Genomic DNA, 23809 nt, shown 5'->3' on the forward strand with positions numbered 1-23809 from the left:
CCAACCCAAGCCATGATGAATTCCAATACTGAGCTTCATAGTGAGACCCTCTCTCAACAGATCATCACATCTTGTTTCTTGGTGCTTATGAGGTAAGATTCCCACTCCTGGTTAATTATTAGATGTGTTCTTTCCCAATCAATATAGAATTTTTAGTTAACTTTTACATTTATAGCAAAATGAATCAGAAGACTTTCTGTCTAGTCCCTCATCCACCCACCACCTGCTACATTTGAACTCTCATTAACCTCTTGCATTAGTTGCATTTGATGAGATGATGTTGACACATAATTACTAACTAAAGCTCAGAGTTTCCACTGGGGTTTCTTCTTTGTCTTGCAAGTTCTTTAGGGTTGACAAATGTATAATGACAGGTGTCCACCATTAAAATATCACACAAAATAGTTTCTCTGCCTGAAGATCATTCTGCTCTGTGGTCACCCTTCTTTTGACTCTGCATCTCCACAACCATCAATCTTTTGAAAATCATTTTTCCATTTTGCTATTATGGTTAAATACATGTCACAAAAAATTTGTTAGTGTAACCAACTATTCTAAGTGTGCAGTTGAGTGTACACACCAACTTATGCCACACCATCTGTCTCTGTGAGACACTGTTGTGAAACTGAAACTCTGTCCATTAGCAATGACACCCTGTTGCTCTCTCCTCTGATACTCTGTTCCTTTCTCCCCCTTGCCTGGGTAGACACCATCTTTCTTCTGTCTCTATAACCTTGACTTGTCTGAATATTTCAAACAGGAGGAGACCTATAAAATATCCAATAAAAAGAGACCTACACTGTTTGTCTAAGGACTGGAGTGCTTCACTTAGAGTTGTGCTAAATAAAGATCACGCATGTAGCATGTTGCAGAATTTCCTTTTGTAACCTGAAGGATGAGCTGTTTTGTCTTATGTGCTGCATTTTGCTTGTCTGTTCACTCACTGGTGAACACTGGGTCACTTCCATCTTTTTGCTGGGGTGAATAAAAACATAGGCACACAAATATCTCTTGGAAATCTGCTTTCAATTCTTTTGACTCTGTCTACCCAGGAATGGAATTACAAGATCAGACAGTAATTTGGTTTGTAGCTTTTTGAGAACCTGTCAATTTGTTCTTTCAATGATCATGTCACTTTTTACCCCACCAATGGTGCACAAGGTTCCCCACTTCTCTATATCTTTGTCAGCACACAATTTCTCCTTTGCTTCTTTACAGCAACTGTGCTAATGGGAGTGAGGCGATATCATTATAACTCTGTTTTTGCATTTCTTTGGTGATCAGAGGTTTGGGTATTTTTAATGTATTCCTTGTATATTTTTTGTATATCTTCTTTGCAGAAGTTATTATGTTATTAAGCTATTATTTGCAGATGTTATTAAAAAATCTTTTTATTCATTTTTGGATTAAACTTTTTTGCTGCTAAATTTTAGGCATCCCTTCCATAGTGTGGATTTTTAATTTGTAAGCACTGATCACTTCATTTTATCTCAACAATTTGTTACTCTCCAAAATAGTGAGACTCACTTTTTAGATTGGCTTCTTTTAGTTACCTTAGACATCGCAAAAACTACCCAGAAATGCTCTCTCACTTAGCCGAGTCCTGCAGGTAAGCTAGCGGTCTCTGCTGGCCTTGTCTCAGTCACTTTGAATGTCTGAAGTATGACTTTCAGCTGATCTTGTGTGGTATAGGCCAGAGTGGTGACAATGACAATATGCTTCTGCCTTTTCAAACTTTAAAAGCTCAGGGAAAGTCAGAGGCTGAAGGGAGCAAAGATGGAGACCAAGCCTTGACGGTGACTGGCATTCTTTCATTTCCATATCACTTTGTGGGGTGGAACAGGTCACATGGCCAACCCCAGGGTTGGGGAAGATGGCAGTAATAGATTGCACAGCAGTGATCCTAAGTGAAGAAGAGAGTAAAAACCAACTGTTTCATTTGTTTGCTTGATTTGCATGTTCTGCTTTGACCATCATCTCTACTTTGTGCTAATTGTTTTTCAGAGACATTTCACCGTGCTCGCCTTCAACTTTCCATCTTTGGATGCGCTGACCACCATCTACGGTCAGATCTTCAGCTTCTATCTCCAGCAGCAAGCATTCTGCCCGTCGGTCCTCAGGACTGGCCCGTCTTTGATCCAGGCATCGATCGCGTTCCATCAGACGATGACAGAGAACTTCGTGCCCACAGCTATTAAATTCCATTACAATTTTAATCTAAGAGACTTATCAAACATCTTCCAGGTACCTCAACTGGCAAGTTAGCCTCTTGAGTATCAGAATAGCTTCTGGCATTCATTTATAGAACGAGTTCAGTTTTAAACCATGCTTTGTTGCATTTCTCTTTTACTCATAAGCCTCTCTGAGAGGTGACATGACAAGCTGCTCTGTCTTTCTCGTCAGTGAGATGATGGATCTCTTCAGGTCATACTATATATCTGTGCTAATACAGCAATGTGCCCGAGACTTGGTAATTCAAAAGCAATGAGAATGTATCGTTCGTAGTTCATTGGTGCTGAGAAGTCTGCAGTTGAGGTAGTAGCAAGTTCAGGCATCTACTAAGGGCCTGGTCTGATGGTGCCTTAACCATTGTGTCTCTTCACAACAGATAGGATAAAAACACAAATGCTGCTCATATGAGGTCACCTCTCTTAGAAGAGGCCCCACCTCTTCATACTTCCACATTGGCAATTAAGTACTTTTTCATTTAGTGTGTGGTGGGAGGGTATGCTCTACACATGCTTGTGGAGGTCAGATGACAACTTTATGGAGCTAACTCTCTCCTCTAGCCTTTATAAGGGCTCTGGGGTTTGAACTGAGGTCATCAGGTTCACTAGCTGATATCTCTCTCTCTCTCCCTGGCCCCAGTTGTTTCAAAACATAAATTTAGAGAGACGTGCAGACCATGGTAGATAGTGAGTTAACAATAGCAGTAAGTTGAAATTCGAGCTTTATAAATTAATGACTTATTATTTTAAGTGCCAAACAAGAGTAATTGGTCATGTATTTGCATAAAGCATCGACATTACCATTTTAAACATATATTAAAATATGAAATTTTAAATCATAGATGATTCGGTTTGATACTGAAAATTATCTCAATTGCATAGTGTGTTAGGGACAGACACAGAGACCAGGGTTCCATTACCCTTCTCAAAGGCATGCCCTAGTGACCTCAAGGTGCCATTGAGATCCAAACTGTAGCCCATAGCAAAAGGGCAACGTTTACTATTAATTATATAAAGGAAATTCTAAAGAGGGAATCGAAGGTCAGAAACTTCTGAAACAGATGTGGTGTTCTCTACTATGTATGGTGAAGTACCTGGGTAGTTGTCTAAGATTCAAAATTCCGTTGTGCAGGAGAAAATGAGAAAACTTCCAGGACTTCTACAGCTCTCTTCAGAACCACTCCACAGCAGCCTTAGAGCCCTACCACAGCAGCAGACGATAGCTCATGATAACACCGGCCATTTGCTTTCAGGGCTGCATTCCTAGCACCTGCTAGAAAGGCCCTGCTTAGTAAGGCCTTGTCTAAAGCAATTCTTCCCCTTAGCAGAAAGGGTGACCTAGGATGTGACCCTGACTGCTTAGCCTTCACGTCCAGGCTGCCAACTACATCTGACACCTTCAAACATTGTCAGCCTCTCACAGGTTAATTCTCCACAGCACCCTCCTGTTCTCATGGGTGGAAGCAAGCTGACTGTTCTCAGGTCACCTGCACCCCAGATGCTGAAGGACAATGTTGGGGGGCACAGGGAGCAGAGCAACTCCCTGCTGGTCCTTGGTTTACCTTCCAGGACGAGCTACATTTCAGCTTTGGGTGTTTTGTTTTGTTTTGTTTTGTTTTGTTTTGTTTTGTTTTGTTTGTGAAGTAAATGGGTTAGATTGGCTTGTATCAAATGATTAAAAACAAGGAAACTGTATCCTGTTACTTTGATTCTGATTGTACTTTGGTTTCATAAAATCCATTAGAGACTGGGATATATGTGTGCACAGAGATGTTTCAATGAGCTCCCACTGAGTTACAATAGTTTTAGCTACATTCCTTAAAGTGGTTATGATGAGGGAGCTGGAGAGATGGCTCAGAAGTTAAGAGCACTTGTGGTTCTTGGAGAGATCCCAGGTTCCATTCCTAGCACGAATATGGTGGTTCACAACTATCTATAACTCCAAATGTCAGGAATGGCGCTCCCTCTTCTGACCTCTGAGAGTTTTGATACACATCCATACAAGCAAAATACCTATGCATATGAAATAATAATTAATAAATCTTCCTTTAAAGCCGTGTATGATGAGGGATAGAGAGATGATGCAGCATTTGAGAGCACTGGCTGTTCCTCTAGAGGACCCAGGGCTCAATTCCCAGTAACCACATCTGGATCACAACCATCTGTAACTCTAGTACCAGGGAACCTGATATCATCTTCTGGCCTTTTATAAATGGGTACCATACTAAACTCTCATGTTCTTGCTTATCTGAAATGAGTTTTATTTGCAAATGTGTATACTTACCTGCTCCTGTCTGTCTGTTCCTTTCTGATTGCTAAACACGGTGTAGAGTTAAATACTAAAATTGCTTATTTAGGGCAATACTGTCCTCTGAATTAAAGGTGCGTTCCCCATCCCTCTCACACAGGGAATTCTGTTTGCCTCTCCTGAGTGTTTAAAATGCCCAGAAGACTTAGCACGCCTGTGGCTTCATGAAACATCACGTGTTTATGGAGACAGACTGGTAGACGCAAACGATTTCGACTTATTTCAGAGGAAAATGCTGGAAGCTGCCCATAAGTACTTCAAAGTAAGTGAGTAAGCGAGAGAGAGGTCTCTGTTCACTGGGCTCCAGCTGGTATGAGGCCCGAGGTAGAGAGAGTCCGTAAGCTGCAGATGGGCAAGCGTACTGCCTTTTCCTGCAGCGTCTGAGATTCACAGATGAACTGGGTCTGGATTAAGGGTCATTGTCCTACTCCCTCATGTGCTTGTGACTCTTCAGGTGGCTCTCATACCACGGTTTGTGCTTCCTTCTGCAGGGTGCAGATGCTAACATGCTGCAGCAGCAGCCCCTCGTCTACTGTCACTTTGCCAGTGGCAGGGAAGACCCTTGTTACGAGCCCGTGAAGGACTGGGAAGGGCTAAAGGCAGTTCTTACAGAGATGATGGACAACTACAATGAGCTGCACTCCGAGATGCACCTCGTGCTCTTTGAAGACGCCATGCAGCACGTGTGAGTGACTTGGCCGTGGTGGCTCTCGGTTGGCAACTGTTCTTACAGCATTGAAATGTGCACTGCTGTAAATCACGTCACAATCCTGACCGTGCACGTGCAGGAGAACTATTTTCTAAAGGGCCCCAGAGCCGATCAAAATGTTTCATCTCGCCGCAGTCCTGTCAGAGAAGGATACTAAGCAAGAGGAACGGAAAGTACTTGTGGGGTTTGTGGGTAGGATTTAACCTGACTTAACCTGATTTTCACGGATTAAGTAGGTCATGCTGAGCACCTACTGCATTCCAGGTAGTAACACGGTCAGTTCTTTTAATGTCTTAGAGCAGTTATTGAAAGCAAAAGGGTACGTATATCTTCTTAGAAGAGGACATTGCCTGCCTTGGGGTAGAGCTTGGCCACCAATGCTCCCATCCTGGTCAGGGCACCTCCGTCCAATCCCTTCTTCAGTGAAGCTTGAGCTCCATTTACCAGAGCACATGCAAATGAGCAAGAAAACGGTCTAAGAGTAGCGGTCATCCCCAGAAGTGCAACAGGCAAACAGAGGCAGAAGCTGTAGTTTGAGAGCCCCTCAACCAAAGGCCCAGGGAGCAGAAAGCTGCAGAGGTTCTGATATTTTCTTCAGGCTTTGAAGTACTCGTGTACTTGGAATGAGACGTCTCCAACCGACCTACAAGTTTATTTACTTTTTTTTTTAAAGATTTATTTATTTATGTGAGTACACTGTTGCTGTCTTCAGACACACCAGAAGAGGGCCTCGGATCTCATTATAGATGGTTGTGAACCACCATATGGTTGCTGGGATTTGAACTCAGGACCTCTGGAGGAGCAGTCAGTGCTCTTAACCCACTGAGCCATCTCTCCAGCCCTATTTACTTTTGATATTAAACTTTGCCAGCATGGCATCCAGGTACTTTTAGAGTAGCCGACATTTTACTGTAGTCTGTCTCCTAGATGCATAAAGTGTTTAGGGTTTTAGAGCAATTAAGATTTCAGTATAAAGGAGGCTTAACCTCTATTGGATTCCTAAAGAGAGACTGGGTGTCTGAGGGAGGCATTGGTCTGAGATGTTCATGATAAATGTACTGTATTTTAGAAAGATCTGGGAGGAGCACATCGCAGAGGGGCCATGCGGCTCTGAATCATGAATGCTCAAATAACAGAGTAAAAGATGAAACTGGCTGCAGTATATATAGGCATAGGCAAGCAGCAAATGATGAGGCCAGAGAGGCTGAACAGGCCTTACGTACACAGAACATTTTCTTATAACAGAGATAAGGGGCCTTGAGGACAAGCTGCCGGATGGGCTGCCCTACGGGATCTCAAACTGCTAGTCTAAGCAGTTCGTTGCCACCATGTGGGAAATCAGTTGCGTCTCTATAGCCAATACAGTTCTCCCTGCCCAGCCACCCTCATCCCCCCCAGGCCTTTCTATTAGGTGACGATGGACAAGAGTCACAAATTTTAAAAGTAAGTCATTACAATAGAAATTATTTATAAAAAAAAATGAAGTGAATGTGGATGGAGTGAACTACAGGAAATTCGAGTTTCAGAGAAGTTATTATAAAATGTTTAGCCTTGGGACTGAAGGAAAATGTGAGGGACCTCCCCACCGCCACCCCCACACCATTATTGCTGCAAGCTCAGTGAGTATCAATAGTTCCACTGCACCTTTTCAGTGATTATACACAAGGGGGGCTTAAGTGGGAACCCGTGAATTACTGGCCTCATTGTTCCCTGTGGGGCCATGAAACTCTGACACCACATGTGGCAGGTGAAACCAATGCCCTCCAACACTGAGAGAAAAAAAACCCTTCCCAGACAGGAAGCTCATAGGATCCTCAGTATGGGAGTCTCGGTGGCCCAAGCTGTAAAGTGTTTCTCTGATCAGGGATTATGGGACTAAAGCTGACTGACTCAGCATTAGAGGTGATGTTAAGTGTCCTTAAGCTTCAAAGAAAGGGACCTTGCCACTTAGAGAGTCCTGTTATATAAAACTTGGAGGCTTGCCTTAAGATGCAACCGAAGCCTATCTCTGGACTTGGGGTTTCTCTTCCGCTGTATCTTTTGGCTGTGTGGTCATATGTCATAAAGTTCAAGGAAATCGCCAAGCTTGTAAGCATAGCTCTTTCCAGACTTGAAGTGGTGATGCATGTCAGTCACGATATAAGTGACTCCAGCCTCATCTCCCAAAAGGAAGAACAATGGAAGTCTTTCAGGGCTGGGATTTAAGTTTGTTCCAGAAAAGCAATCGTAATAGGTCTAGCTTTTGCGGTGGGCTTCCACATACTTTCTTATTTTGTGGGTTGCTTTTTAATTTGTTTAACACACATATAAGCCATTTCTTCAACTAAACCAACCTCACACTGATGTGAAAACCAACGCATTCGTACTTGAAAAATGTAGCGTAAACAAACACTCAGGATCTCTTGGCTACGGAGGATGAGCGTTGGAGGGTCTTGTAAGAAACATGACTTTGAAATAACAATGGCTAATGCTTTGTCCTATGCCTGGGGCTGCCTTTAGTAGAAAGGAAGCAAGAGAAGGGGGCTCAGCAGTTAAGAGTACTTTCTGCTCTTGCAAAGGACCCAGGACTGATGCAATGGATCACAAATACTTGTAACTGTATTTCCAGGGGATCTAAGGCTGCTTCTGACTTCCTTAGGTACCCAGAACACACTTGGTATACAGATATAGATGCAGATGGGAAATGCTCACATGAAATACATAATTTTTTTTAAATAAGCAAGCCTTTAGTTTCCTCGAATGAAGCACATGGAGGTGTCCGTTAATCTAAGTCAGTCCACATTTTGCAAAGTGGTTCTACAGCAAAGCTCTCATGCCAATGGACATCCTCCCTTGAGGTCTTTGCATGGGGTGAGGCTGACAGAGGATGGGATTTTTCTTGTTAATAAAAAACAAATTTAATGGAGCTTCCATATAGGCCTTGTACATATTTTCAAGTAGTATCAATACAGCAAGAATTCAAAATATGACTCCTGGGGAAAGTTTTAAGAAAATACTTAGAAGCTAGATGCTGTCTTTGTTTGGTGAGGAAACATGTGAGCAGAGATTGAACGATTCCAATAAAATTGCCATTTCATCATAAACCTGCACATTTATCTAGATTACAAAGCAAATATAACCCACAGCGGTTTATGTCACGACTCTGATGGGGGCTGACACTTTCTTTCTCCAGGTGCCGAATCAGCCGCATTCTTCGGACCCCTCAAGGCCACGCCCTCTTGGTTGGAGTTGGAGGCAGTGGCAAGCAAAGCCTGTCTCGGCTGGCAGCTTACATCTGCAGCTTGGAGGTCTTTCAGATCACTCTGACGGAAGGCTATGGGACCCAAGACCTCCGGGTAAGGAGAGCTGAAAGGCAGAGCAGCCATCCACCGTTAGCCGGATGCTGATGCAATCCAAGTCTGTGGATGGTCACCTTCCTTCTGTAACCTGAACACGGTGCTGTGTGTTTTAAGTCACCTCCAGGTTGCTTACAACACCTAAGGTTACACCAGTAGTTGCTGTGCTACGGTGCGGAGGGAAAAACCCCAAGAGAAGGAAGGCTGTAGGAGAGGAACACGCACACAAAGTGCCCTCAGATTTTTGTTGTGTTTGTTTGTTTGCTGTTGGCCGGACCTGTGGCTGTGGAGGGGTGAGTGCACTTCTGGTCCATTTGTCTGGCTGTCAGAGCACAAACTGATAGTGATTTCGTGTCAGCTCTGAGATGGGGACAGGAACCCCCATGCCCCCAGAGGCTTCTCTGCAGATGCCTTTGCCTTTGACGCCTTCATCATCATGGTCAAATACACCACACATTCCTGTAATTTGTGTAGGTTCAACAACACAGGCCTGGCTGGAAAAGACGATTGTCTTAAATGTACAAACACACTTTTTATTATGTCCTTATATGACAAAAGGCAGAAAGAAAAGGTACTTCCTTTGGAACTTCAGGTGGGTTTTCTTCCCTTTTGGATGAGAGCAACTGAAACAGCGTTTTTTGTTTGTTGATTTTTTTTTTTTACCATGGTAGTACTTACAAAATAATGACTAGAGTTTGTGGCAAAGGTATGTTATACTTTTTTTAAAAAAGCATGCTTTCAATATTGCTGACTGAATAACGAAGCAACACTACTTTCCGTGAAGAGGCAACTGTTGGGATGAGCAGAGGGCTGCCACTGTGCTACTTGACAGAGGCGTCACTGAACTCACATCTGCTCTCTTAGAAGGAAGACATGGTTCATCCCTGGGCTCCCCCAAGTCACATGATGCTTCACTAATAAATGCCAGAGTTGGAGGTGACGTGATGGGGGAGGCACAGCCACTGCCCCGCATCCTCTTCCCTCAGTGCCCCCCAGCACCCAGCCACACGCTCCAGCATCACATCAGCATTCTAACAAAACATGAGCGATGGTGTCCTTTCCTTACAGGTAGATCTGGCCAATTTGTACGTCAGAACTGGAGCCAAGGACATGCCCACCGTGTTCCTGCTGACAGATGCCCACGTTCTAGATGAGAGCTTCCTCGTGCTGATTAATGACTTGCTGGCATCGGGTGATTAAATGGACACATTTCTTGAAAGATCTTTCCTAGTGACAAATTATCTGTAGTTTCAATGAACTTTAAAGAGAGATAATTTGTCTTTGAGATGTTTGCTGGGGCAGTCTTTGGGGAGAAAGCTATAAACCTAATTGGTACTATATCGCTTTCTTAGTCAGCTTATGGATAAGAAGTGCCTCTAAGAGGCACAAACTGAAATAAATGTTATTCCTCCTTGAGCAGGTCTGGGGGTCTAGAGGGTGCACAGGTCCATTGGGGTGCAGGTTTAGGGGTCTGTGTGGGTTAGTAAGTTTAAGGACCCAATTTAGTATGTGTGCATATCCAGTGGGATTCAGTTCTCAGAAGCTTGAGGGTCTACTGGATGTGAGGGTCTGATGGGGTGTGGGTCTACAGGATATGCAGGTCTACTGAGTATGCAGGTAACTGCTTTCTCTGAGTGAGTTCTATGTCTTATCAGATCAAAAGGCAAAAAAAAAAAATACGTGTCATTTCTAATTTCAAACTTTGTCTTTATAATGGAGCCTGCTTCATGTTAGAAAGCCTTTCAAACATTAGAAAACCCACTGTAAAATGTAAATTGCAAGACTGTTATATAATTCCGCCCCTTCTGTGGAGATAGGAGACATCCCAGATCTGTTCAGTGACGAAGATACGGACAAGATCATTTCTGGGATTCGTAATGAAGTTCGAGGCCTCGGCATAGCGGACTCCAGGGAGAACTGTTGGGCATTCTTTTTGGCCAGAGTCCGACTACAGCTCAAAGTAAGAAATGTTTGCTTTACCTTTGCATTGCTTTAAAGCTGTTGCTGACACTTTAATGTGCATCTTAGTCAGGACTCATATTATGGTTTAGTTCAGTGACTTCTTTGAAGGGACTGGTGTGTTTATCTAGACCGTGTCTGTATTGTGTGTCCCTAAGATCAGGTATGATATTGATCTCCTGGGAAGCCCTGGACTGGGCAATATAATCAATGTGATATTGAAGGCATGTTCCTCTGTCTCAGAGGAGCTGACATTGTTGGAGGTAAGGCATGTCACCAAGAACTTTCCTGTGGGACAAGTGCAAATAGGCCCATGGGAAGGCAGGAAGGGACAGCCTCCTCCTTACTGGGAATAGGTTTATCCTGGAGGAATGGTTGGGTAGGAACTCAAGGCACAGGCATTTAGGGAGAAGAAACAATATTGTTGGTTTTATTTAGATTTACTCATTCTGTTTCATGGGTATGGATGTTTTGCCTGAATATATGCATGTGTACCACATAAGTGCCTAGTACCCATGGAGGTCAAAGGGGTGTTATATTCCCTGGAACTGGAGTTATAGATTATATCTATCTATCTATCTATCTGTCTGTCTGTCTGTCTGTCTGTCTGTCTGTCTGTCTATCTATCTATCTATCTATCTATCTATCTATCTATCTATCTATCTACCTACCTACCTAGATATAGATATTGTGAGCTGCCATGTTTGTGCAAGGAACCAAACCTAGGTCCTCAGTAAAAGCAGCAAGCAGTCTTAACTGCTGAGTCCTTTCTCAGACCCCTTGTGAGAGAAAACATGGAAGATGAACTCTGAAGAACCTGTTTGGAAAAAGCTGAGAGAGCTCTAAAGGGTCAAAACATGGAGTTCGTGTAGGGAGAACGTAATCACTGGAGCTGGAGATGTTCACTGTGATGAAGTGAGGTGCTTACATCATCACGTGAGCAGTAGTCATGGCCTGTACTAGTGTGTCCTTTGTGGGATATGATTTAGGGGTGTTGTTTGAATATTCTTAAAGCCCTTCCATTTAGGATACACTTGGCTTTGGAACATCATAGAGGTTGGTGCAACTAAACACTAGCACCAGTGAAGGTCAAGTGTTACAAGAAAACAGACACTTCCGACCTGGAGATGTCAACCTCCTAACACTGCTATAGTGATTTGTAGTGCAAAGTTGGAATCCTTAAGAAGCTATTGCTTTGGGTTGGGGATTTAGCTCAGTGGTTAGAGCGCTTGCCTAGGAAGCACAAGGCCCTGGGTTGGGTCCCCAGCTCGAAAAAAGAACCAAAAAAAAAAAAAAAAAAAAAAAAAAGAAGCTATTGCTTTGCCGGATCTTCTAGTCTCTCTATACCTGTCAGTGCGGTGGAAGACTCTGTGATATCTACAGAGCACGGGGCACTGGAGAGGGATGAATGGACAGCAACAGTGGCACCAGCCAGAAATGTTCAGTTCCTTAGGGAGAAGCCTCTGGGGCAACTAAATCTTGGATGTGAACCTTCTACACTCAGCCCAGAATTATTCAGTAACATTAACATACACATCCAAATCATAGACCACTAGGAAAGCTTGCTCTTCTGTCAAGTTTAGACAAGGTAGTGACAGCCTTGGGAGTTTCTTGTCAGCTTAGAAAAATCTCCTCTTCCTCATCTTCCTCTTCTTCCTCCTCCTCTTACTCCTCCTCCATTTCTTCCTCTTCCTCCTCTTCCTCCACCCTTTCCTCTTCCTCCTCCTTCTCTTCCCCCTCTTCCTCTCCGTTCTCTTCCTCTTCTTCCTCTTCTTCTTCTTCCTCCTCTTCTTCCTCTTCCTCCTTCTCTTCTTCATCCTCCTCTTTCTCTTCTTCCTCTTCCTCCTCCTTCTCTTCCCCCTCTTCCTCTCCGTTCTCTTCCTCTTCTTCCTCCTCTTCCTCCTCTTCTTCCTCTTCCTCCTTCTTCTTCTCCTTCTTCCTCTTCCTCTTCTTCCTCTTCCTCCTCCTTCTCTTCCTCCTCTTCTTCCTTCTCTTCCTCTTCTTCCTCTTCTTCTTCTTCCTCCTCTTCCTCCTCTTCCTCCTCTTCCTCCTTCTCCTCTCCTCCTCTTCTCCTTCTTCCTCTCCTCCCTCTCTTTCCTCCTCTTCTCTCCTCTTCCTCCTCCTCTTCCTCCTCTTCTTCCTCTTCCTCCTCCTCTTCTTCATCCTCCTCTTTCTCTTCTTCCTCTTCCTCCTCCTTCTCTTCCCCCTCTTCCTCTCCGTTCTCTTCCTCTTCTTCCTCTTCTTCCTCCTCTTCTTCCTCTTCTTCCTCTTCCTCCTCTTCTTCCTCTTCCTCCTCTTCCTCCTTCTCTTCTTCATCTTCTTTCTCTTCTTCCTCTTCCTCCTTCCTTTTCCTTTCTTCCTCCTCTTCCTCTTTCTCCTCTACTTCTCCCCTTTGTCCTCTTCCTCCTTTATCTTCCTTCTTTCTTTTTTCCTTTCTCCTCCTCCTTTCTTCATCTTCAATTATCTTTTACCCTCTTTTCTTTCTTGACAGAACTAATAATGTAGTCCAAGCCAAGTTGAGACCCAGCAATCCTCCCGCCTCTACCTACCCAACGCTAGGATTACAAACACGTGTTACCCTGCCTGATCTTCCAAGGTCATCTTGCTTAGAGCAGCTGTTCTCAACCTGTGGGTCATGATACCTTTGGGGATGAGTGACCCTTTTACAGGGTCACATATAAAATATCCTGCATATGATATCCAAATTATGATTCATAACAGTGGCAACATCACAGTTATGAAGCAGCGATGAACATAGTTTTATGGTTGGGTCACCACAGCATGAGGAACTGTATTAAGAAGTCACAGCACTAGGAAGCTTGAGAAGCTCCAGCTTAGAGGCAGTTGTAACTCACTGTGGCTATGGGGGAGAAAGTCCAGCTACTCCAGCTAAGAGCACCTCAGGACCACCTGTCAGCCCAGCCTGGTCTCATCAGTCTTAGCATCATCTGGATGTTTCCTCCCTCCTCATCACAGAGCCACAGAATACACTCACACTCCAGGGAGAGGAGGAGGAAGAAAAAGAGCTGGTTACCTGTTTCAGAAAACTAAAACTCACCCCTCCCAAAATATGCTGAGCTGTCGTCCTCGTGACCATATGTATGTCACAGCTACAATGGGCTGAGGGGAGGGAATACTTGATCTTCACACTTTTTTTATGACAACATCGAAAATGACTTTGGGAACAGAAGCGTGCCTCAGCTTACCCAGGGTGATGTCCCAGTAAGCCCATCCTAGGTCAAGTGTTGTAAGTTGAAAATGCATTTCCCCTGTGGGATGTCATAGCTTAGCCCCACAATGCACTAGGCCCTCAAGACGTCCAGGACCACTGGTCATCATCAGAAGACAGCAGCCTGTATGCCACCAGCCTAGGAAAGGTTAAAATTCAAGATTCTCAGCATGATTTCTACAAATGTGTATTGCTTACATGCCATCAGAGAATTGAAGAATCCCAGCGTTAACAATCACAAGTTAGGTATGATTTAGTTTTTAAGGAGTGCTACCTCTAGAAAATATTTCCTTCTACATGTGGTGAAGAGTAAGATGAGAGACATCAGGTTATCTTAATGCTAGGTGTTCCTTTCCCAACCGTTTCATGCATCTCCTGTATTAAATCAGGAATAACTGTGGTTACCGTCTTTCTGGATTCTCCGTTCTCTTTCCTTGCTAAGTTCCATTGGTTTTAACATCACCCTATACAAATTAGCAATACTTTCTTATGTATTCTAGCATCTAATTACTGTTTCTGATCAAGCTTTTCCTTGTTCTCCTGTGTTAGTACGTGTGAACAAGCACTAGCATCATGGTGTCACATTATTCTGCCACCATCTTAATTCTGATTAAATCATGCTAACTACTTAATTTCTGTAAGGAAGAGTTTCATTTTTATAATATAATGTGTTCCTCTGTTTGATAAGCTGTCTCTTATTTTAATATGAAAAAATACTATCTTCTAATTTTGGGACTATCTGATCTCCTGTTTTACCAATTTTGTTGTTGGTTTTTCATGTATATGTGTGAGTGCATTCATGTGGGTGAATGTATGTGCAGGTACGTGCGTACACAGGTGTACACTGCAGATGTATGTATGTGAGTTAGAGATCAGAGTGACCCCCCTGTCACACATCCAGTGCCTTCCACCTTTTATTCAAGACAGGGTCTCTCAGCATACTAGAGCATCACCAGGTAGTCTAGGCTGGCTGAGTCAGGCTTCTAGGATTTCCCTATCTCTGCCTTCCATTTCACCCTTGCTAGAATTACACGTGCACAACAAACAACTTTTATTATGCTATTTGAGACCTGGTTATACGGCCTGAGCTAAAAAAAAAAAAAATCGTTTTGAATGTGTGTCTTATCCCTAATGCCTTGATAAGGACTGCCAAAAACAAGTCCAAACAGGGATGCTAACGGTGAGTAACTGTGTCTAGATCCTGACTTGGGCAGGAAGCCTCTGATGCTTCACAGTAACATCTCCTATTGGCTTTTGATTTCGCACATCCATTTTGTCAAGGAAGTCTCTCCTGAATTCCTTTTCAGTGTCTATGGAGATAATTACATAGTTTTTCCTTGGGCTTATTAATATTCCCAGAGTTAAGATTGACGCCCTGCTGTTCTGCATTTTCATACTTTTCTTTTACAACCACCAGTCTTTCTTCATGCATTTCTTTCACTCCACCCACAAGCACAGTCTGCTGAGATAGAGACCTGCTTGTGCCTTACTCAATCTGCTGACCTCTTCACCCAAAGGAGAACTGGTATGCAAAAACGGACCACCTGGCAGCTTTCGAATTAAAAGACAGCTTCAGTCTTCACAATCTCTTCATACAACCCTTATATATATTATCTTTAAAAGCTGCCCATATTACTCTGATGTTTTCACAGACCATGCATGCCACAGACTAGATTTCTGTAGAGTTGGTATCTTCTTTGCCCATGCTCCTGATGAGACGGGAGCTAACCATGCCACAGGGGTCACTGGTACCACCTATCACTCATGTTAACCACTAAGCACTGTTCTGGTGGAAATGCAGGGCTGAGAGAATCTATTGGCAATAGGGGTTGCCTTCTGAGTCCACAGCCTATTCCCTATCACCAGTGATGAAATGTACGCCCTTGGATTACTGCAAAGGAGCTAGTGGTCTGAGCCTATGTAGTATGAGACTCCATAGAGGGTCCTCATCTTGTACTAGAGAAACATCAGTTTCCTCTCTCCTCCTGTGGGCTTGGATGAACCCAAGACACTTTATTTTGTTTCCTTTCCTGGCCCTGTGACATGGGCAGAACTTGGCTTATTTACTGACCTCTACTCTTGATTTAGATATCTGTCCATTTCATGACCTGACTGTCTGTCTAGGCATATGCAGAGAGATGCATTTCTGATAATACAAGAAACATAAAGTCATTGTAGAGAATGTAAGAAAATTAAATGAATAAAGAAAATAAAAACTATCTTTAATTATATCATCTAAAGATAGCGTACTGATAAACTGCATCCAAGTTTACTGTATAGAAACACTGTGTTATATTTACATATAATGAATGTAAATTCAGGAATGCTTTAGGTAACTTTTCCCTGTCCTTTATTTTTTTATTTAATGTTTTTTAGGTTTGAAGGCCTACCTGGAAAAAAAGGTAAAATATTTCAGGAATTTGATGCACAGAATAAACCATTTAAGGCAAATGTCATCTATTCTAAATTATATTATTTATTAGAAAGTCTCTAATAAAATATCTTGATATTTTCTAATATTATCGTATTTTCACCATGAAAAGTTTACCCAAGTCTCCTATTGTATAACTTCTCCTCTAACCAACCATTTTTTGAAGTGTTGCCTATCTTATGTATTAAATTAAATACCTACATATACAGGATACAATATCTAAGAATCTCCTTAGGTCCATTTGATTCGCTCACCTATGAACAATGAGTCAGCTGCCCACCACTAAGACAAAACACCCAAGGAAAGAGTTTGAAAAGCATAAGATCACAGTTTCTGTGACCTTCATCCATATTTACTTGGGCAGAACATCACAGTGGGAGCCACATGATGGGGGAGAGATAGCCACCTCATGGTGGCCAGTTAGAGTGTTGAGGTCCTAAAGACAAGACAACCTTTCTAAGGCAAGAACCCAGTGACCTGACCCCTCTCACTGCATCTGCCTCCTAAAATATTTCAGCTTCTTTAACCGTATTGTCAGATCGTGAACAAACTGATTCCCTGATCAAATCAGAGTCCTTACGACACAGCCACTTCCCAACAGCCCCTGCTCTGAGTACCTCTGCACTGGAACCAGTCTTCAACAAGATGATCATGGAGCACTGTTCTAGCCAGGGGCGTGTTATCATCCGTACCCCTTCTGCTCAGGATTCTCACTTGCATTGATGAAGAGGAAGCTAAGGGCTGGTTGCCTAGGGCTAGGTCCCTCTCTCTGTTTTTCTAGGGCCTTGCTTGTTGGGACCACCACTGTGGCTCTCCACATTCTATGACCGTTGGTAAATTGCAAAGAAATTAAGGTGACAAAAGATGATATCTGTATCAGTTAATTACATTAGAGGAGAAAGGGTGTTTGTTTTGGCTTATGACTACAGGGGCATGGAGCCCTCATGACAGAGAGAGCATGGAAACAGGGAAGGCAACCAGCCAGATCAAGAAGCAGAGAGAGAGACAGAGAGAGAGAGAGAGAGAGAGAGAGAGAGAGACAGAGACAGAGACAGAGACAGAGAGACAGAGACAGAGACAGAGAGACAGACAGAGAAAGGGGGATAAGGGGAGGGAGAGGGGAGAGAAAGAGGAAGGGAGAGAGAAAGAGAGAAAGGGAGGGAAAGAGAGAGGAAGGGAGAGAGAACAGAATTGGATAAAGCTATAAATCCTCAAAGCCTGACACAATGACAAACTTCCTCCTATTACTCTCCATCTCCTAAATGCTCCATAACCTTCCTCAGCATCACTACCAACTGGGGACTAAGTATTCAACCACAAGAGCCTATGAGGGATTCTCTTACTCAAACCACCACACTACCTCGTGCTGTACATCTGAGCTTCACAAACTTTGATATGTGATAAGCCAGCACAACCTCAAAAACTTATGACACAAATATCAGCATTCTGTTTGCCCAAATGGAGCTTCTGAACTGCTACCATTTAGACTTTTGCCGTTCAGCATGTTTATTTGGATCCCGTGATGTGTCCTGGGGAGATGACAGGAGTATGACAGTCCAGCCCCAGTCCATCTGGAGCCCACCTCACTGCAGGGACAACATCGGTCCAATGGCTACCACAATTACTATGAGATGAGAGGGGTATTAGCAGCCATAACAGAAAGCACAGTGATAAAGTTTTCACTGAGGGAATCACTGAGAGCAGATGTCTTTTCTCTTATTTTAGCCTCTAAATGGTGTGTATGTGTATGTATATGCACATGTGGGAGTGAGTGTTCATATGTCTTTAGATGAATGTTACGTGTGAGTGCATAAGCACATGTATAAAATGTGGATGCCAGAGAGCAGTTTTGGGTATCACCCTTTAGGTGCTATCTACATATTCTCTCTCTCCCCCCCCCCTCCCCTGCCTCTCTCACTGGCCTGGAAGGTCTACATAGGCTGCACTGGCTGGCCAGAGAGCTCCAGAAATCCCCCCAACTCTGCCTCCCCAGGTGTGAGTCTGCACCACCACACCTGGCTTTTTCATATGAGAGATTTTTCAGGGTTGAACTAAATCACAGAGCTATCCCCATCAACCTCTAAAAGAACTTTTAACACAGGCAGCGAAAGGCTCAGTCAAAGGTCAGAGCAAAGGTCACTTTACACAGAATGTACTTTGTATCTAGAAAAGCGGTTTGTGTTCATAGCCATTTTCCAGCAGAGCGTAAGGCCTGTCCTTAACACACGTGGAAGATGGTGTCATAAAAACCAGTGGCTCTAACAGTGGTGCCACCAGAAACTGCATGAGATGTCTCAAATACTGACCTATTTTCAAGAAAAATATCTATCAATTTAAAAAAAAAAAAACTAACAAAAATGAAGGATTGCATTAAGGAGCTGAGGATTAGCCTGCAAAGCATTACTCGATCACGGCAATCCCAGGGACAAATCCCAGGGGAAGGAGCCCCTCCTCCTGCCTGGGTGCCTCAGGATCAGATGCATTCTTAGCTATGGAGATTGCATGCTCATTTTTTGTAAGTTCAATGATTTCCTTGTTTTAAAAAATGGAAACAGGCTAAGGAGATAACCTAGTCGGTAAAGCGCTTTCTGTGTAAGTGTGAAAGCTTGAGTTCAAATCCCAAAGCCCACATAAAACTGAGTCCAGTAGCACAGGACTGTAACCCCAGCACTCCTACAGTGAGAAGGGAAGTGGAGATGAATCCCCAGAAGTTCTTGAGCCAGCTAGTCTGGTTTCTTTGGGTTTTACTGTTGTGAACAGACACCATGACCAAGGCTTATAAAAGACAACATATTTGGGGCTGGCTTACAGGTTCAGAGTTTCAGTCCATTATCATCAAGGTGGGAACATGGCAGCATCCAGGTAGGCATGGTGCAGGAGGAGCTGAGAGTTCTACATCTTCATCTGTAGGCTGCTAGCAGAATACTGACTTCCAGGAAGGCAGGATGAGGGAGGGGTCTTAGTGGCACACCTACTCCAACAAGGCCACACCTCCTAATAGTACCACTCCCTGGGCCACAGACATACAAATCATCACACCTGGCTTTTGCAGCAATAGCAAACAACACAGACATGTCTCAAACAAAGTAGAAGTCAAGGACAGATATGTGCCCTGTGCTACACGCTTACTCACGTACACACACACACACACACACACACACACACACACACACACACACAAAGAAACAACCGAAATGAATTGAAGTACCGAGTATTACTTTTAAGTAAAATCTGAAATGCTTAGCATCACAAGGTCAGAGGCTCTGAGATGATTTTATTGTATGCTCTCTAAAGCAGATGTTCACGTCGAAGTGTCTTTGTGTACACACTTTGAAGATGCTTTTAAATCTTTAAGAAGAATCGGAATTAAAAGTTGGATAGATGGAGGATACAGTAAGGAGGCATGAGGAGCATGATAAAGTGACAGTTTTCAGAGAATGCATTCTGTGATAAAGCCCCGTTCCATAGGGGCTGCCTCAGCAAGACTCGGGGCTTATTATTCTTGAAATATACTGGGGCTTTGGATGATGAATGCAAACATAACTTATGGATAGATGCTTTGGAAGTAAATATGTGGGAGGATCCCTTCTACCTGAGAATAAACTACTTCAGCTGGAAAAAAATACAGTGACTGTAGCAATTCAAATTTCCATTAGGAGAGGAAATGGCCTGAGTCCTGTTAGTAATACACAAATAAATATATACTCAAGGAGGGATTGTAGCTAGGGGAAATTGAAACGTGTTACAAAGCATGGTGAAATGTGGGTTATCACAAATGAGTCATAGCACCTGTACGGGGGATGGAAAAAAATAGAAAATGTTATAGTATAGATCCCAAAAGCAGGTTCTTGACACCTGACACCCAAATGTCAAAACTGCGGGAGATGCATCTGTAGTAATTTCAGGGCTCGCTTTTGTGTTTGGGAGAATTTGCTTTTTAGAAACAGCACAGCTGCCTGAGACGTTTAACTTTGTTTCCATCTAGGCGTTTAACTTTGTTTCCATCTAGGCATTTGTGTTTCTTCCTGTCCCCACTGATGGTTCATTTGGCATTGTCAGGCAAACCTTTGAAGGGAAGATGATTATTGACTATTGCATAAATCTAGGTGCTTCCTTAAAGGTAGCCAAACTGAATTCAGATAAGGGGTGGGGTTCTTTTCTCTTACACACACCAACTTGAGTTTTACTTCAAAGCAAGGATATCTAATTCCGAACCCTGCTTCCCTCCCCAAAGCTTGTTGATTAACACCCCTTGCAACCTGGCTTGTGGACTCACTACAGTCTAATTCTTGTCTTGTGGAAACCTGACTAATGTTTACATAGCAGGGTGTTTCCAGGCAGACACGGCAGAGCTACTGCGGTGGGATGAATCTGATCATTTGTTTGGGATCCTGTTTACACAGGCTCCAGCTAGGAGTACATATGCAGTCTCCAGATAGGGGTATAGGATACAGTTATTAGGACACTTCAGTATCTATGCCTGCCTGTCTTGCTTATATATGAGTAGAGATGTTAGTACGATATATCTGTTTAACCCAGGTATCTTATTTCATGAATTAAAAAAAAATCATCCAGGGTTGGGGATTTAGCTCAGTGGTAGAGCACTTGCCTAGCAAGTGCAAGGCCCTGGGTTTGGTCCCCAGCTCTGAAAAAAAGAAAAGAAAAAAAAAATCATCCAGGTGGTAAGGTACTTACCATTGAGCCTGTCAACCTGAGTTCAATCCCTGGAACCCATGTAAAAGTAGAAAAAACTTTGCAAAGTTGTCCTCTGACTTTCACATACATGCTATAACACACACACACACACACACACACACACTCATACATACACATGCACACAACATATATGTGCACAATAATAAATTTATTTTTAAAAATTGTGTCTAACTCAAAGCCGAGGTTAGAAGTTGACAGGAATACTCTGTACTCTCTGATTAAAACTCAACATTCCTGAACATTGAATTGGACTAATAGTCAAAGCCTCAGGCTAACAACATCCTTCCAATCACTTCATTGGAACTGTGAATGAGCAAGTTTATTTCTACAGTTGAGTTTCCAGGTACTAGTTTAGATGATTTGTGATTCCTAAAATTATCAATGGTATCCATTTCATTCTGTGACTACTTGACCAACTGCAAAGTAATTGAAAAGGTGACCAGATGCAGTGGTGCACACCATAGTCCCAGCACTGGAAGCTTAGAAAGGAGAACTGCCGTGGGTTTCGACAGAGTGATTTCCAGACAGCCAATGTTACATAGCCAGAGCAGGTCTCAAGATACTAATAAAACTGAAGCTGGAAGCTGTGTCAGCAGGTGAGAGCACAAACTCTCCTACTCAAGACTGGAGTTGTGTCCCCATCACCCATGCAGAGTGGCTCATCACCTGTAACTCCAGCCCCAAGGTATCCTGGACCTTTGGGTTCTTTCATCATCTGCACAGACATGCACACACCCACACATATACGTAACTAAAGAGAAAAATGAGATACTGCAAATTATTTTGCTTAATTTCCCCCATGACAAAGTCAAACTGGCATGCTGTCCTTGTGAATATCAGGAGTTTAGTCCATTTTGAGCTGATCATTGCGTAGCATAAGGTAAGATTAGATTCCCCCCTTCTCAGTTCCTCTTGCTCCTTAACATCAGACATACACACATTGTTTCATGATCACATGTGCTAAGCAAACTTTGGTGACAATGTCTAATTTTTTTTTTATAGTTCAGGTCTTAGGTTTCTCCTTCCAACCCTTTTTTGTTCTCCCCACACTCAAAGATTCCTCTTCTCTTCCCAAGTTGCTGGCTTTCCACAACCGATTCTCTCTGACTAACATGATTTCAGAAACTTCACTTGAGTACAGCAGAGACAGAGAAAAACAAAACAGCATCTCATACTTAAGGTTCCAAGTATTTTCTCATAACTTCTATATTTAATCTATTTCTATCCTCGACACTGGCATACTTCTGACTCTTAAGAATAGTGTCTGAGTCATGTTTATTCAACCTTGTGGGGCAGGGGAATGATCTTTCTGTGTTAATTTACTACCATGCATAAATTGTTTACTGACAGATAATATAACACAATCTTTCAACAATCTATTTTTGTTTTCCAGAATTAGAGATACTTTCTTGTGTCTTGTTGCTAGGAAACGGTTAAACAAGGGTCATCATCATGTGATTTCACACTGGGTTGGGTGCTAGATAAAGAAGACCCATGGCTCTCAAAAGATACTCTGAAACATGACTTTATATTATAAGGTCCAAGCACCAGGAAGTCTGACAGGACAGACAGTCACAGGGCACTGTGCTAAGCCCATCCCAGACAGGCCAATACTGCATAGTCTACTTATACTATAGCCACCGAGTTAAACTTGTAGAGACTGGTACAGTATCTGCCATAGACCCAGGAGACTATGAGGAAGTCTCTGTGGACAGATAGAGTTTAATAAATGATGAAAAACCAAAACTAGATAAGATCGATGAAGCTAAAAAATGCATGCTGAAAGGGACCAGATATAGATCTCTCCTGAGAGACACATCCAGAGCATGTCCAATACAGAGGTCAGGGCTAGCAGCAAAACACAGAACTGAGAACAGGAACCCTTTGGGGGGAATTAGAGGAAGGATTGAAAGAGTTGAAGGAGCTTGCAACCCCATAAGAACAACAATGCCAACCAACCAGAGCTTCCAGGGACTAAACCACTACCCAAAGACTATATATACATGGACTGACCGAGGGCTCCAACTGCATATGTAGCAGAGAATAGATTTGTTGGGGCACCAGTGGAAGGGGAAGCCCTTGGTTCTGCCAAGGTTGGACCCCCCTAGTACAGGGGAATATGGGGGGCAGTAAGGGGGATGTATGGGGGGAATACCGGTATGGGGGAGGGGGAAGGGAGGGGATAGGGGGTTACGGACAGGAAACCGGGAAGGGGAATAACATTTGAAATGTAAGTAAAGAAATATATCTAATGAAAATTTTAAAAAAAGAAAAAAGATGATGAAAAAGTTCAAGAGATGTACATTCTGACCATAGCTGACAGCACCATACTACACACTAATACAATTAAGCAGTGCAATCATAGTGGGAAAAAATAGGGATCAGCATCTGTCTGTCTTGAAATGTTGACTGTAACAAACAAACCCGTTCAATGAGGTATCATACAGGTTGATATTTGCTAGAGTTTTTTTTCTCAATGGATTTAAAAATGCCATGGGTAAAAAAAAAAAAAATGTCCTCTGAGACAGTGACAACATCCGTTGGCTGACCATGCTCTGGACCTCAGTCTTAGAAACTGGAGGGCCTCAGTTTCTACCATCAGCCTGTCCTAAGAAAGAGATACTCTCCACCCAGGCCTTTCCCGGCTGACAAATAGTTACCTAGCTTTCAGGTTATTTTGTATCCTCACGCTCCCCCTGAGCTTCCCCCTCTGATGGTCCTCTAACGCTCAGGACCCTTGAAGGGTACAACGATAGGGTCACACCTACTCTGATGACGATGAAGAGTTCCTCTCATCCACTGTCTGTGACAGACCATCGCAACCAACCTCAGGTTCTACCAACAGAATCCCTGTGTCTAGAGAGAGTATACAAATACACAACTGGATCCTCTGT

The 23809-nt window shown here is 43.1% G+C and overlaps 1 protein-coding gene across 1 annotated transcript in view; it reads left to right on the forward strand.

Annotated features, from left to right (window-relative positions):
* Positions 1-23809, forward strand: part of Dnah11 (dynein axonemal heavy chain 11) — a 298504-nt gene that overhangs the window by 156687 nt on the left and 118008 nt on the right. The window contains exons 49-54 of the mRNA XM_032908348.1: positions 2005-2244; positions 4637-4798; positions 5028-5221; positions 8418-8580; positions 9649-9772; positions 10398-10540. Of these exons, the coding sequence (XP_032764239.1) occupies positions 2005-2244; positions 4637-4798; positions 5028-5221; positions 8418-8580; positions 9649-9772; positions 10398-10540 (1026 nt within the window). The remainder of the gene's footprint in view (positions 1-2004; positions 2245-4636; positions 4799-5027; positions 5222-8417; positions 8581-9648; positions 9773-10397; positions 10541-23809) is intronic.

This window comes from Rattus rattus, chromosome 7, assembly GCF_011064425.1.
Source record: "Rattus rattus isolate New Zealand chromosome 7, Rrattus_CSIRO_v1, whole genome shotgun sequence".
In the NCBI taxonomy this organism is placed as follows: Eukaryota; Metazoa; Chordata; class Mammalia; order Rodentia; family Muridae; genus Rattus; species Rattus rattus.